At 32.4% G+C, this 14769-nt stretch overlaps 3 protein-coding genes across 3 annotated transcripts; 2 read left to right on the forward strand and 1 right to left on the reverse strand.

Annotated features, from left to right (window-relative positions):
- Nucleotides 1-455: 455 nt before the first annotated feature.
- Nucleotides 456-5175, reverse strand: LOC126776118 (uridine diphosphate glucose pyrophosphatase NUDT14-like). Its single transcript, XM_050498410.1, has 4 exons — nt 4821-5175; nt 4438-4648; nt 4156-4232; nt 456-3841 (listed from the first exon to the last, which is right to left on the reverse strand). Exons 1-4 carry the CDS (start codon nt 5008-5010, stop codon nt 3684-3686), a joined length of 636 nt encoding a protein of 211 aa, XP_050354367.1. The 5' UTR covers nt 5011-5175; the 3' UTR covers nt 456-3683.
- Nucleotides 5176-5393: 218 nt separating this feature from the next.
- On the forward strand, nt 5394-7201 carry LOC126776099 (HIV Tat-specific factor 1). Its single transcript, XM_050498386.1, has one exon. It carries the CDS (start codon nt 5569-5571, stop codon nt 7141-7143), a length of 1575 nt encoding a protein of 524 aa, XP_050354343.1. The 5' UTR covers nt 5394-5568; the 3' UTR covers nt 7144-7201.
- Nucleotides 7202-8012: 811 nt separating this feature from the next.
- On the forward strand, nt 8013-13407 carry LOC126776097 (WD repeat-containing protein 20). Its single transcript, XM_050498383.1, has 4 exons — nt 8013-8534; nt 9132-9314; nt 10253-10464; nt 10680-13407. Exons 1-4 carry the CDS (start codon nt 8253-8255, stop codon nt 11770-11772), a joined length of 1770 nt encoding a protein of 589 aa, XP_050354340.1. The 5' UTR covers nt 8013-8252; the 3' UTR covers nt 11773-13407.
- Nucleotides 13408-14769: the final 1362 nt, after the last annotated feature.

Here is a 14769-nt window from a genome sequence, read left to right on the forward strand (position 1 = left end):
TCAAATTACGGCCAGCGCACACTACCTTTACCATTTCTCAATTTAAATGACATTAAATAAAAAACTATACATATCAATGAAATTTGAAAGATATCTTTGCTTCAATTTGATTGAAAGCCTATTCAGTTCGTACCAATCGATTTAAATCTACTTAATATGTGAACGCGTTTTACGACAAATATCAGAAATTCTTGAATATTTTATAAACAATATACATTGAATTTCTATACAAGTTATTATAAATCGTTGAAATATCAATACTGCCATTTTAATTATTATTAAATGATTTGCTTAACTTCATGATCTTAATTATAAAATATTTATTTTATTACCGTGACATTTAAGAAAAAGAGTTCATTAGGGAATTAAATAAAAGTATACATAATCTGTATAAATTAAATATATTATATTATATTAAATATATTATATTATATTAAATATATATATTATATTAAATATATATATTTTCATTATTTCTTTACTTTGCATTCCACACAGTAACGTCCAAATGACCTGCGCACATTTTGTTATATTAAAATAGGAATTATTCAATAATTAATACAATAACACTTTTAAAAAGCTAGGGTTAAATTATTTTTTTTTACAAAAACTGTAGGCTGCACGGTTACGATGCTATGGCTACCCCGCGGATACGGAGCGGTGAAAATTTTCGTAAGATCACGTTGACCTATTCCGTTATTGACATCGAGATACAAAATTTTTTCTACTTAATTAAAAAAGAAACAAAATGATAACATAATAGAATTTATTATAAAATATATTTTTTAGAATGACTAATTAAGTATATTTGCTTTGTTTATTCATTATGCATGTTTTATGTCACTTATCGAGGAATGGTCGAAATATTTCAAGATGTCTACGGTTCATATTATCCGCTGACAGTTGACGTTACTATATTACATTCCTCGATAAATAAAATAAATAAAAACGGATTATATAATAATAAACTAGGAATATTTACCATTTCATATAAATATTAAGTGTCCAATTGGTATCTATGATGGTTTCTCGATAACTTATCATTAAACGATAAATAGGATAGTCTACATAATTAAATTACACTGTACTTAAGATTATAGATTTATTATAACATATACATGGGAATAAAGATAATTAATGTAAAATGCATGCTTATAAAAAAAACACACACACCGAAATAGTTTCAGAACTATAAGAACTTCTATTCCAATTAACGCTAAAAACAACAGTTAACAATCTTAATAGTAGATATTTCTACTTAATACACATTAATTTACATAATATTTCTTATAGATATCAAAACTGTTGAAAAAATACAAGGATTAATGAATATATTGATCAGCAGTGCTATGCTGTAAGAACTCATCAAATACTCATGTATACATACATATGACATTATTTTTTTTTTCAGCCTTTTGCCGTCCACATAGAATGCCAACCATCCCGATCTTGGGAAGTCCGCATCCATCCCGTACCTGCCACCTTTTTTAAATCGTCAGTTCATCTTATCACAGGGCGTCCTACACTACGTTTGCCTAAGCGTGGTCTCAACTCTAACACGTGTCGGCTCCATCGGCCATCAATGAGCCTGGAGACATGACCAGCCCACTTCACTGTCGGTGACTTTAGTTCTCTGGCGAATGTCCTGATTTCGGATTCTATCTGCCAGAGAAACCCCAAGCATCGCGCGTTCCATTGCTCGCTGAGCGACCTTAAATTTGTGGACCAGTCCGACGGTAAGTGTCCACGTTTAGGCACCGTAAGTCATTACAGGTAGGACGCACTGATTGAAGACATTGGTCTTAAGCGACTGTGGGATCGACGATTCAAAAATATGACGTAACCTCCCGAATGCAGCCCAGCCCAAACGTATTCTTCTTTTAGCCTCCTTCTCAAAGTTCTGCCGGCCAAGTTGTATAGTTTGGCCCAGGTAGATATATTCCTGCACAACTTCAAGTGGAGAGTCATTTACGACCACTGGTCTCGGGGATACATGTCGATTTGCCATAATTTTGGTCTTTTCAATGTTCATCCCGAGACCTACTTGTCTTGAAGAATCGCTCAGGCTGTTTAGCATCTCTTCCAAATCATGCAGAGTCTCCGCCATGATGACAACGTCGTCGGCAAATCGCAGATGTGTAATGTGTTGGCCATTTATGTTAATGCCGCGTCCGTTCCAATCGAGCGTCTTGGAGACGACCTCCAATGCATTGGTAAAGAGTATCGGTGAGATCACATCTCCCTGTCTTACCGCGCAATGCAATTGGATTGATCTTGTGCTCTGATCTTGTACTTGGACGGGCATGGTTGCGGCTTCGTACAAACACATCACCACCTGGACATACCGACAGTCAATTAGGCATCTCTGCATGGATTCCAGAACAGCCCAGGTCTCGATGGTATCAAAGGTTTTTTCGTAGTTCACAAACGCTAGGCATAGAGGCTGATTATATTCCTCGGTCTTCTGTATTATTTGCCTTAGTGTGTGTATGTGGTCTACGGTACTGAAGCCTTTTCGAAACTCAGCCTGTTCCACGGGTTGGAAGTCATCGAATTTTCGGGCAAGACGGTTCGTGATTACCCTCGAAAACAATTTAACATTTATAAAAATTTGACATTTTAACAGCCAACTTATATATGTATATATATATATATATAATTCCAATATATATATATATATATATATATATATATATATATATACTATTCTGATGTGTGTATTCTTGAAATATTGTAATTATTATGGTCAATGTCAGATATCACTATCTGACGACCGTTTTCTGTGGTGAGTATTGAGTTTGTTCTTACAAAACAGCCTTACTTAACATTACTTATTGTAATGCAAACAATAAAATTTACAAGTCACTTCAATTGGTTCTGAACATTATAATATTATTATGTAACGGGAAAATGTACTACTAATTATGTACTTTAGAAGATATTTTAAAACTTAAACAAACACCCTTAGGTATAGTTAGAACTTATAAGTGGAAGATGATTCAATAACAACAGTAATACTGGACTTTTCTGTTATATAAAAAAAGAAATTAGAAGATAAAACATGACTTTTATTAAGATAATCATGAAAACTAATAATTAAGTGTTTTTCACATATTAAATTCACATATTAAATTCTTACAAGAGAGATTAAAAGGACAATAATATATGTAATTATGTGATATAAATATCAACATCGCCTTATCATATATGTACTCGTACTCACATGGAATACATGCAAAGTATATTTTGTATGCAGTAATAGAATTACAGTTACAACAGTTAATTCAACTATGAATTTTAAGAAATAATATTTGAAAGCCTTATTTTTTATGTATATATATGTATTTTGGAATATAGTAAGGATGCACTTATTTAGGATTATATTTATATTAAGGCTTTTTTGAGCATTTAAAGATTTGAATATAAATTTTGAAATTAAATTCTAATTTAATTCTCAATTGTTTTGTAAAGGTTATGCATAATGTAGAAATATTATTCTACATGATTAGTCAAAAATAAAAGTTTGTGTTTAATTTTTATAAATTTGATTTAAATATGCAAAAGGCTGAGGCTGTTTAAGAACAATGGTTAATTAACTATACTCATTGCCACATTTCAGTTCTAAGTATAAAATCTATTGAAATGAACAATACAAATTTCATTATGAATAAACTATTTTATACCTACTTTCGGTATTTATCTGCTTTGTAATGGAGGAACCACATCAAGGCAAAGAGGCAACTGGGTGGACTCGAAATAGGTCCAGGCGAATTGACCATTTCTTCAATTTCTGGAATGGTTTTTTCAACCACTTCTATAATTTCGTCATCAACACCACCACCTGGAAACAATTATAAAATATACAAATTATGTTAATTGTTTTATGTATTATTACATATGTACATATATTTGGGTAATAACCACCCACTAATCAATTAAACTGTATACCGTTATCTGTGTCGCTAAGATCCTGTTTGAAAGGTGAGTGAACCCTTAGATTGAGAAGAATAACTTAGGTCCCATGGGTTGGCTATTATTTATTGGTTATAGGTATAGATAACAGCTTACAATCAAGTGACTTATTTACATCAAAACTTCCAAAAAAAAAAAAATATAAGAGGTTGACGGAAGTAGTCCATACATTAAAAAGCATACCTTGTTCAGTCTTCATGTCATCAGTGACTTCACAGTAGAAGAATGTTTGAAGTGCTCCCTGTACACCAACACCAGATCTACATGTGTTTTAACATCAATATTAATAATTTAAAAATAATATTAAAAATTTGGTAGTAGAAAAAAAAATAGTGCAGAGCACACAGTTTCATATTTTCAGAGAAAACAAGTTATTTTTTTACAATAACAAGTGGAAAATAGTAAAATTATTTAGCGAATGTAAACTGTGTCTAATCTCATGTTATTTATATTATATATAACTACCTATAAGAAGTTATTTTATGCAACTTTTCAAGTGGCACATCATAACCACACTCCTCTAAGACCTCTTCTTGAGCAATGTGTTCAACAGACTTGTTTTTATCTATGATACCAGCACACATCTCCAAAGCTATACCAAGTGATGCTGGATACTTGTCAGTATCTATAACATTTGATTTCCTGTCGTTAGGGTGAATGCAGTTGTAGTAAATTGCTGAAAAACAATTTTGAAATATTAATAGATTTAATTAAATGAATGAAAGTTATTTTAACTGTAAATAAAACAATTGATACATTGTACTTTTTAAAATTTGTTTAAAAAAAATCTCGATCCATAAAAAATCGTAAAATTTATATCAAAATTATTCAAAAGTAAAGTTTCGAACCTGGACGAAATTGCTTAACAAATATCATAACCTTTCTTGACACATTAAAAACTACTATAGCCACGCTGTCGTGCACTTCCAACAGGTCCCAGGTCTTCTCTTTACCATTTTGAGTATAATTAAATCTAAAGGGCTTTACATATGGGGAGTCTGGAAGCGGTGAAATGTAAACGTTCTTAAGATCTTCCATAATTATTCAAATAACTTTGACGACTACTTTCGAATACACAGCTATAAACTAATATAAATATATATATTTGTTATGCAAGCACTTTATTGTGTTAAAACTATGACAGTTAATATAATAACAACGAAAATATATTTTCAAGAATTTTGTTTTATTTATCGGCAATTTTATGCTTAGATGACATTGACAAACGACAATCACATGAATCACATTTTATAAAAAAAATCATAGTGCGGCAATATCTATCTTAAAAATAAATTTAATTAGAGTATATAACTTAATATTTAACGTAAATAAGGTTTTTAATATTTTAATTTTGTCTATATTGTACTCTGTTAAAATGATACAGTTACGTATGCTTGCAACACATGCGATATAAACTTCAACAAACAAACGTCAATTAATCTATCATTTTCATTTATCAAAACGATAAATTCTATGAAAATCCATAAAATTGTAAGTTTACTATACAGTTTTTTCTGGAATACAATTATCTTGATTTTTATTATAAAATAATGAACACTGTCAAAGTTATCTAAGTAACAATTGTGACTTAAGAAAATGGCGAGACCTGAAAAGCCCGCTAAGACAGGATTTGTTATAAAGCTCTCATGCGAAACTGTCCAAAAATTGGCCGAAGAGGAGCAAAGAAGTAAGATTAATAAAGAAAGTAAAACTGAAGTGTCCGACAGCCTTTCTAAGCAACAGAAGGAGACAGTAAGTAGCGAAAATGTTGAATTTATTACAACAAAACCAGATACTACTAAATCCAAAACAGAGGTTAGATCCGAAGATATTTCAGAAGCACATGCTGATGATTCTTTAAATAAAACGAGTAGTGATTGTGAAACTTCAGACGCCAAATCTATGGAAGAATTATATGGTAACTATGCCCCATACATAACGTATGAAAATGATGAGGCAATTTATACAGATCCTACAACTCAACAAAAATTTACATGGAACAAAGAGTCAAACTCATGGACTCCTCAGCCAGGTGATGTTCCGGGAAGAACATATAGTTATGAAAATGACACTCATATTTACACAGAAGCAGATGGATCCAAAAGTTTTTGGGATGATGAGAAGAAAGCGTGGTTACCTAAAGTCGATGATGACTTTTTGGCATTTTACCAAATGTCTTATGGCTTTGTTGACAATACAACCAAAGAAGAAACTAAAATAGAAAAAAAGAAAGAAGAACAGAAAAAACTGGAACAAGGTGTTAAAAGGAAAAATGATCCCCAATGGTTTCAACAATCAGAAGAGAAAAACACTAAAGTTTATGTATCTAACTTGCCCCTAGACACAACAGAAGAAGATTTTGTTAATCTAATGCAAAAGTGTGGTCTTGTTGAACGAGACCCAAGCACGCAAAAGATGAGGGTAAAGCTATATGTGGATAAAGACCAGAATTGTTTTAAAGGAGATGCTCTGTGTACGTACATAAAAATTGAATCTGTTGATCTTGCACTCAAGCTCCTTGATGGTAGTGATTACAAAGGTAACAAGATTAAAGTGGAAAAAGCACATTTCCAATTGAAAGGTGAATACAATCCAGCCCTAAAACCCAAAAAGAAAAAGAAAAAAGAGTTAGAGAAAATAAAGAAAATGCAACAAAAGTTATTTGATTGGAGACCTGAGAAGTTTATCGGGGAAAGATCTAAACATGAGAAAGTTGTAATTGTTAAAAATCTGTTTCATCCCTCTGATTTTGATAATGAAGTGCAGCTTATATTGGACTATCAGCAGGATTTGAGAGAAGAATGTGGTAAGTGTGGTGATGTTAGAAAGGTTGTGATTTATGACAGACATCCAGAAGGTGTTGCTCAAATATCTATGAAAGAACCAGAACAGGCAGATGCTGTCATTCAACTTATCAATGGTAGATGGTTTGGTAAGCGACAAATAACAGCTGAAACATGGGATGGTCGAACTAAATTCAGAATAGCTGAAACTGACGCTGCTTTAAATCAAAGAATTAACAAATGGGATAAATTTCTGGAGGGAGAAGAAGGAGCCAAAGCAGAAAAGAAGTCTGATGATGCATTGACAACTTCTGTAAATAGTCTCCCAGAAGATAATACTCTTGAAGCATCTAAAAAAGACAAAATTGATTGTAAAACTTCAGAGTGATAATTTAATATGTAAATAACATAAAAACACTTATTTTAAATAAAATTAAAGAAAAATATATTTTATCATTTTAATTACCCGGCATGCTTTGATTGTAGATTTTTTATTCCTTAAAGGCCAGCACCACACTTTTAAGCCGCCTGCTTGTTTGTCCCCTCTTAAAAAAAGTAAATATTAATTAATCTAAATAACTATAAATATTGCAGTTACTTTATTTTGTTGTTTATTATTTGAGTTTATATAGATATTTTAATAACAATGTTCCTTGTAGATGTAGAAATATGACTACTCTACTCTTTTTACATTATTCTTCAGTAATGTTTGACTGCCTAATTATTTAAAATAAGTTAAAAAGTAAAACCCACATTATTTATTCTAAAATATAATTGGATAAAATCATCTTACAATAGGGTGATTGTTTTCTAACATATTAACTTTCATCTGTATCCGAATACCATATTATTCGGTTAAAAATTTTAAAATTCTGAAACTCCAGGTAGTGAAGATAAATTAATAGCGAAAATACATTCATTGCTTGCATTGCGTAGCTTGATTATATATGTTAACATGTATATAATCAAAGAAACCACTATTATTTTATTAATTATAGCCAAGTTTATTTCAAAGCATAAAATGTTTGTAAGTATTATTTTAATCTACCTTTGGTAACTGTGATAAATATGATAAAAAATGCCAAATATATTACAAACATATATTTAAACTATAAAACTGTTACTTGTTAAATTAAATATTTATCATAAGTAAAATATAAAAAGTAAATATTAGAACATTAAAAAGGGCAATATTTAAATACAATGAATCCATTGCTGAAAAAAATACCATAAACAATTAGCCGTCATGTTGTCTGACATGACACCTGACTTCATAAGTTGCATACACAAGAATATCTAATTTGTTTCGACATTTGATAATTAAAACATACTATATGCTATTTATTGTTCGACAACTTGATGACCTGATCGGACTGAGTACTTATGAGCTATGGAATTAGTGTACAAGCGGCTAAAATCGTGTGCGGGCTGAAGTGTCAACTGATATTAATCGGGCTTCCCAGGCGGTCTCAATGAATAATAACAGGATATGATAACATGGCCGTACAATCTGACTCTGGCGGGAAGGACGACGTGAAGACACAGTTCGTGACTCGAGAGGGGACGTATCGATTGATGACATTGTCCGAGTATTCAAGACCAAATCGTGTGGGGTATACTAGCGGGTCAGGTTCGACCCATGTGCGCGTATCGCTGGTTTCCCTGCCCCCGAGCCCGGGAGGCGGAGTTCCTGGTTCTGATGGACAAGGCTCCGATGACAGAATATGCTTTAATCACGGCAAAGAGCTCTATGTTTATGTGTATAGAGGAGTTAAGAAGGTAACTTTAGGCATAATAACATTTGTCTTTATTCAATTTTTATTATTTACTGTAATAAAAAAAACCACTTAAAATATTTTTTTTACCTAATGGATAACAATAATAAAAAGAATCTAGGAACTGGTTACATCATTTTATTTTGTATTCATATTGTGTTTATATATTGGAGTTAAGTTATGATAAGGGATCTATAGAGATAAATATCAACTAGACAGAACATAAGTGGACTTTACTATAGTGGCTTTTAAAGCATTTATTTGCAGTGAAGTGCAATTATATTCAAACTATATATTTTTCAAGGAATACTATATAATATTCCTTGAAAAATATATAGTTTGAATTATAGAATATCCTTATTGAAAATGTATTTCATAAATAAAGATTAAATTTTAAATATTTTTTTATATAAATAATTCATTCTATACAAAGATAATATTTACAGTAAGCTATAGTAGTTTTATTTAAGTCATGTTTAAATTACCTAACTTTTTTTCCATTTCTCAATGCTTTTGAATTTACATTTTAAAAATGTCTCATTTAATAAGTGCTATACTATTATATCCTACAAAGTTACTCTTACTATTTTAATGTTATTAGGCTGCAGATCTCACTAAACCGGTGGACAAAAAGATGTACAAAGGGACAAACCCAACTTGCCACGACTTCAACACGGTGACCATAACACCAGAAAGTGTTTCTTTAGTCATAGGTTTTTCCACTGGCCAAATTCAACTCATAGATCCAATTAAGAAGGAGTTAAGTAAATTATACAATGAAGAGGTGAGTAATAATTTTTTTTATAGGTTATTCTATAATCCTTATGCCATAGTTCAAGGGTTAAAGTTGTTAAGGATTTAAATGTTTATGTTAATAACAAGTTTACATGAATTATGTATTAGCTCAGCAATTATTTATATATATTACCAAATTATCTGTTAATAGGTTTTACATGATTATACACATTTGGGAAAATTACTAAAATAAAGAAACATATACACAAAACAATCAATACAATGGGGATCATACAATTGACCATAATTTTTTTAAAAATATATTGGAAATTATTGAATATATTAAGAATAAATGAATATGTGCTAATCTAAGTTGGCCTGTTTGAATTTAGGCTCTCTAAAATGTTTGATGTAGAACAGCAGAAATTACTGATAATTGACTATTTATCTAAATGTAAACGAGTAGTTCAGCAGACTTTACTGCACATAAAACAATTACTTACCAGTAATATGGTTGGTGACAAAAATAAATAGTCAAACCAATAATTAAAAAAAACATTAAAACAGATTATCCAAACTCGTTCAATGAGTGTGAATAAGCAGACACTATTGTTAAATTGTTGCTTGAGTGAGAAAATACCCTGTACAAACAATAATCTCTATTTTCGAATAACCTAAGTAAGTTTAAATTAGTGGTGGGGTAAGCTAGAATAATTTGTCGGCATTGATGCCTACACTTCCTGCTTTGTCACTAGAACAATATCAGTGCAGCAACCCATAATTAATATCTGAACATTCATACGTTCTGTATGAGAATAAATGGAATACAAAAAATTTGTGGCTTAGCTTTTATCGAAATAATATGTTTTACAAATAATAAATATGTTTATAAAACAATATACAATTTCAATAAAAATTCTTAAAAATAGTATATTCAACTAGTGTTTTTTTATATCATTTTTTAATGTAGATAAATAATATTTTCAGAGGTTGATAGACAAGACTCGGGTGACCTGCATTAAATGGGTACCAGGTTCTAGCAACCTTTTTATTAGTGCCCATGCTTCTGGTCAGCTTTATGTTTACAATGAGGAGCTCACTTGTGGCACCACATCGCCCCATTACCAGCTTTTTAAACAGGGAGAGAGTTACTCTATTCATACATGTAGAACTAAATCAACTAGAAACCCTCTGTATAGGTAAGTATTAAGATTTTCAAGACTGATTCTTATTACAGTATATCAATGACTTATTTAGTAAAATAATAAAAAAAAATAATAATCATGGTATTAAAAGCGAGTTTTACTTAAAAAAAACTAGATATGATAAATATAATATAATGTTATTTGTTTGTTCAAGAAGACATAATTTCTTCCTATGATGTAATTATTCAGAGAATGTCGTTTATTTTTAGGTGGGTAATAGGTGCGGAAGGCAGCTGTATTAACGAATTCTCGTTTTCGCCGTGCGGGACAAACTTAGCAGTGGTGTCGCAAGACGGTTTCTTAAGAGTGTTTCACTATGATACTATGGAGTTGATCGGACGGGCGAGATCGTATTTTGGTGGATTTTTGTGCGTGTGTTGGTCGCCAGACGGGAAGTATGTGGTAGTGGGAGGGGAGGACGATTTAGTGACAGTGTGGTCGTTCAGTGAAAGAAGAGTAGTGGCTCGAGGGCAGGGACATCGGTCCTGGGTGTCGGTCGTCGCGTTCGACCCGTACGTGGTCAGCTTCGTGGATCCCGAGCACGAGGTCGAGGAGGACAAGAAGAGCGAGAGTGTGCAGTGTTATAGGTTAGGTAGCGTATCGCAGGACACGCAGCTGTGTCTGTGGGACCTCACGGAGGACGTGCTCAGGCCGCCGGTCCGAGCGCGGGCCTCCGCCCACCTGTCCCCGAACAGCCAGGGCTTCTCCCCGAACGGCGTCCCGGGCACGAAGGTCCCCGCCAAGTGCACCAAGACGAACAAGATCGGGCACAAGCACGCCGAGCTGAGCGGCGCGAACGCGGCCGGCGAGCCGTCCGGCGCGAAGCCGCCCGCCAAGGGGAAGGCGAACAACGTGGCCACGCTCAGCATCAGCGTCGGCAAGGCGAAGGAGGAGAGCTCCGGCTCGCTCGGCGCCAACTTCACGCAGCGGCTGGCCGGCTTCTCGTTCGGCGAGCGGCGCTCGGAGCACCGGCGCAACTTCAGCCTGGCGCGGCCGGCGGAGAAGGCGGGCGCGGCGGTGGCGCTGCGGCGCGCGGACGGCCACGACCCGCTGCGGCTCATCGGCACGCCGTCGTGCCCGCGCTTCGACGAGTGCCCCGTGCTGGAGCCGCTCGTGTGCAAGAAGGTGGCGCACGAGCGGCTCACGGCGCTGCTGTTCCGCGCCGAGTACCTGGTCACGGCGTGCGCGGACGGCTGCGTCAACACGTGGGCGCGGCCGGCGCGCGCGCACAACGGCGACGCGCGGCGCCGCGAGCGCCCGGAGCGCCCGGAGCGCCCGGAGCGCCCCGAGCGCGGGGACTAGCGTCGCGCCGCATGCTTCGTTATTGTTACTATATATTGGATGCCAGACGACTTTTATTTAGTGTGATTAGTTTGTTTTGGTTTGCTATAGGAAGATGTCAACGCGTGGAGACCGGATTCGTTTTATGGAATTTTGACGTCGTGACTACTTAGATATTTACGAGTAGTTCCATAAGAATGTTCTTGCTTAACTTGTTTTTGAAAACACCGATTGCTGACGAAGCGGTTTTTTTTAAATAAGTTCGACTTTCAAAATGGCAGCTTAATTTAAATCAATTATAATATATTCACCTTATCATATTCTGGGGCGACAGCAGTTGTGATCTTATATTATTGCCAGTGTATGAAGTTTTGTAATATTCCAATGAAACGATTACATTGTATATCAGTGCACTGGGGTTTTGCTGAATTTTTGTCTCTTTAAATATTCCAATCCAATTCTTTGCTTAAAACCTCTAACGAATTAAGTTGTGCCAACAAGCTTCATAAATAATGTGAGATGGTTATACTTTACAGTTCCACTTGCCACATGGAACAAGCCTTAACCATAAACAAAGTAGGTTTTTTCTTCTATTACACTAGGTATACCATTTTGTGCCGTTTTAAATTTTAGGGAAATCAATATCATGAATATTGTGCTCTGTACGTTATAGTCATACCAAATAAACTAAATTGAAAATGACGTAACTCGAATCTGTCCTGGTTTGACCCTATCCATATTACGTAATAGTTATAATTCATACAAGTTCAGCGAAAGTCCAGTATTTGCAGTACACAGAATGATGTCAATATTTATATATGGCAATATTTTTGTGATTCAATTGTAAAGACGAGTGTACATACCTATCTTAATATTCTAAGACATTTTCCTTTCGGCTCACTTGTATATATAGCATGTAGGTTGTTTACTAGCAATCAAAGATTGCGTGTTTATTATAATTCAGACTTAATTTAATTGTAAATTGATCCGTTATAATTATCATAATTCGAACGAAATTAATTCATATAATTGTGTGCACCGCGAGCTTTTCGTTTTCGAAAAATATATTTATTTAATTTTAATCCATTTCAAATGTCGTTGAAAATAAACGACTCGTCTCTGAGACTTTGTTGTTAAGGATAATTAATTATAATTGTTGATATATCGTTCGTAAAATTGATTGCGTATCCTCGCAGCGCTATCTGTTTCATAGAGTAATTTACAAATAGTCACAATTTTATTTATATTACAGTCAATACTTTCGCTTGATTTTTAAAGTTTTTTTTTTTTCTTTAGACAGCAAGCGCGGTTTCCAGTTTCTAGTAGATAGTCGATAATCGAACGCGTGACCCCAACGATCACTTTCATTGTAAATAAAATTAAAATTATATTAAATTAGATAATAAACTAAATCTTCGAATTTTCAGCTGTAAATCATAAAAAATTTCATAATTATTATAATTAAATAATCTTATGTCAATATTTATAATTTTATAATAATCAAATTAAAAAAAAACAAACAAAAAAAAATAGTTTCAAGACGTATTGATTTTTTATAGAATATTCCTTTAACAAATAAAACTTACACAGTAATATTGCTGTCGAATGGCTGTTAATATTTATGGTCTCATAATATAAAACTAACAATAATTATTTAAATGAATAATATAAAATCAAAATAAAGTTTATCAATGTAACTTCTGTTATGTTCAAATACAAAATGACATATTTGCTGTTTGAAACGATTGCATTTATTTATATGATTTGGTATGTATAAATACCATATATAACTTTTAATTTCGTACCTTCATATAATACTGACAGTATAATATTTATTAAAATTAATTTCAATAAAGTATAATATATACTTGCAAAAAATATCAACTTTCTTTGTCCACAGATAAATTATTGACTAATAACTCGAATATTCTCCAGTATTGTGATTTTTTTTTGAAAGAAGTTAAACTAAAATTATTTAAACACATCGTACATTTTGTAGAGAAATTTATGTTATTTATTTGCAACATTTTACGCATAGTAAATAATTATTTGGTACTCAGATATTCGTTCTAAATTTTGAATTTGATATTAAAAAAAAAACATTTAAATATTCTATTATAAACATTTATTTTAATTTATACCGTTTAATTTAAAGGCTATTACTAAAAGTATATGTCGTAACTTTCTTTCTTTATTTAATTTTGAACGAATAATATTGTAACACAATAATGTTTATATATATAAAATTTGAATTATATTTGTTATTTACTTTTAACTATAATTTATCTAAATGGTCTTATCATTTGTAATCATATCATGGCATTAGTTCGCAGAGACAGTGATATATTTGTTATATTATCTGTGGAACAAGATGCAAATTTTTTTTTTTAAATCATAATATAATAAAAAAAAAATATGTTTAATAATCTTGTGACTTTTTTTAAATATTAGATATGTCAATAATTTTGCCTAATTTTTTGTATTAATTTAATACATAATAATTATCCTTGTTTTATAATAAATTGAATGATATAATATTTTTAAATTTGTAAACCTTTCTAAATGTTTCGTCATGAGGTCAAGTCGCAGTATGATTTTTTGAATGTTATCAGTCTATATGTTACTTAAATCAATTATTTTATTATTTATTAAGTGAGTAATTCATTATTACACGGCGAACTTGTCGCGATACTGAGAAACTAAAAATTGTATAAATGTAAGATATAAGAATTTTACAAGACTTGTAAATGAAAACTTCTTTTTTTATATTATTATTTCACGTTCTAACAACGGAGCCTATCTAGTGAATATAAATAATTTATATATAATGCAAATGAAATCCTATTGTATGTATTACTTTTTGTTTGATAGTCAATAAACAATGTTAGTTCCATACAAAGTTACTAGATGTCGCATGAGCGATGAGATTAATTTATTGATGAAGTTTGTTCAAAACTAGTGAGACACGAATTATGAGCCTATGAAGTTAAAATAAATAGACGATTCTCTTTATAATTT

The sequence above is a fragment of the Nymphalis io genome, chromosome 19, assembly GCF_905147045.1.
Source record: "Nymphalis io chromosome 19, ilAglIoxx1.1, whole genome shotgun sequence".
Taxonomy (NCBI): domain Eukaryota; kingdom Metazoa; phylum Arthropoda; class Insecta; order Lepidoptera; family Nymphalidae; genus Nymphalis; species Nymphalis io.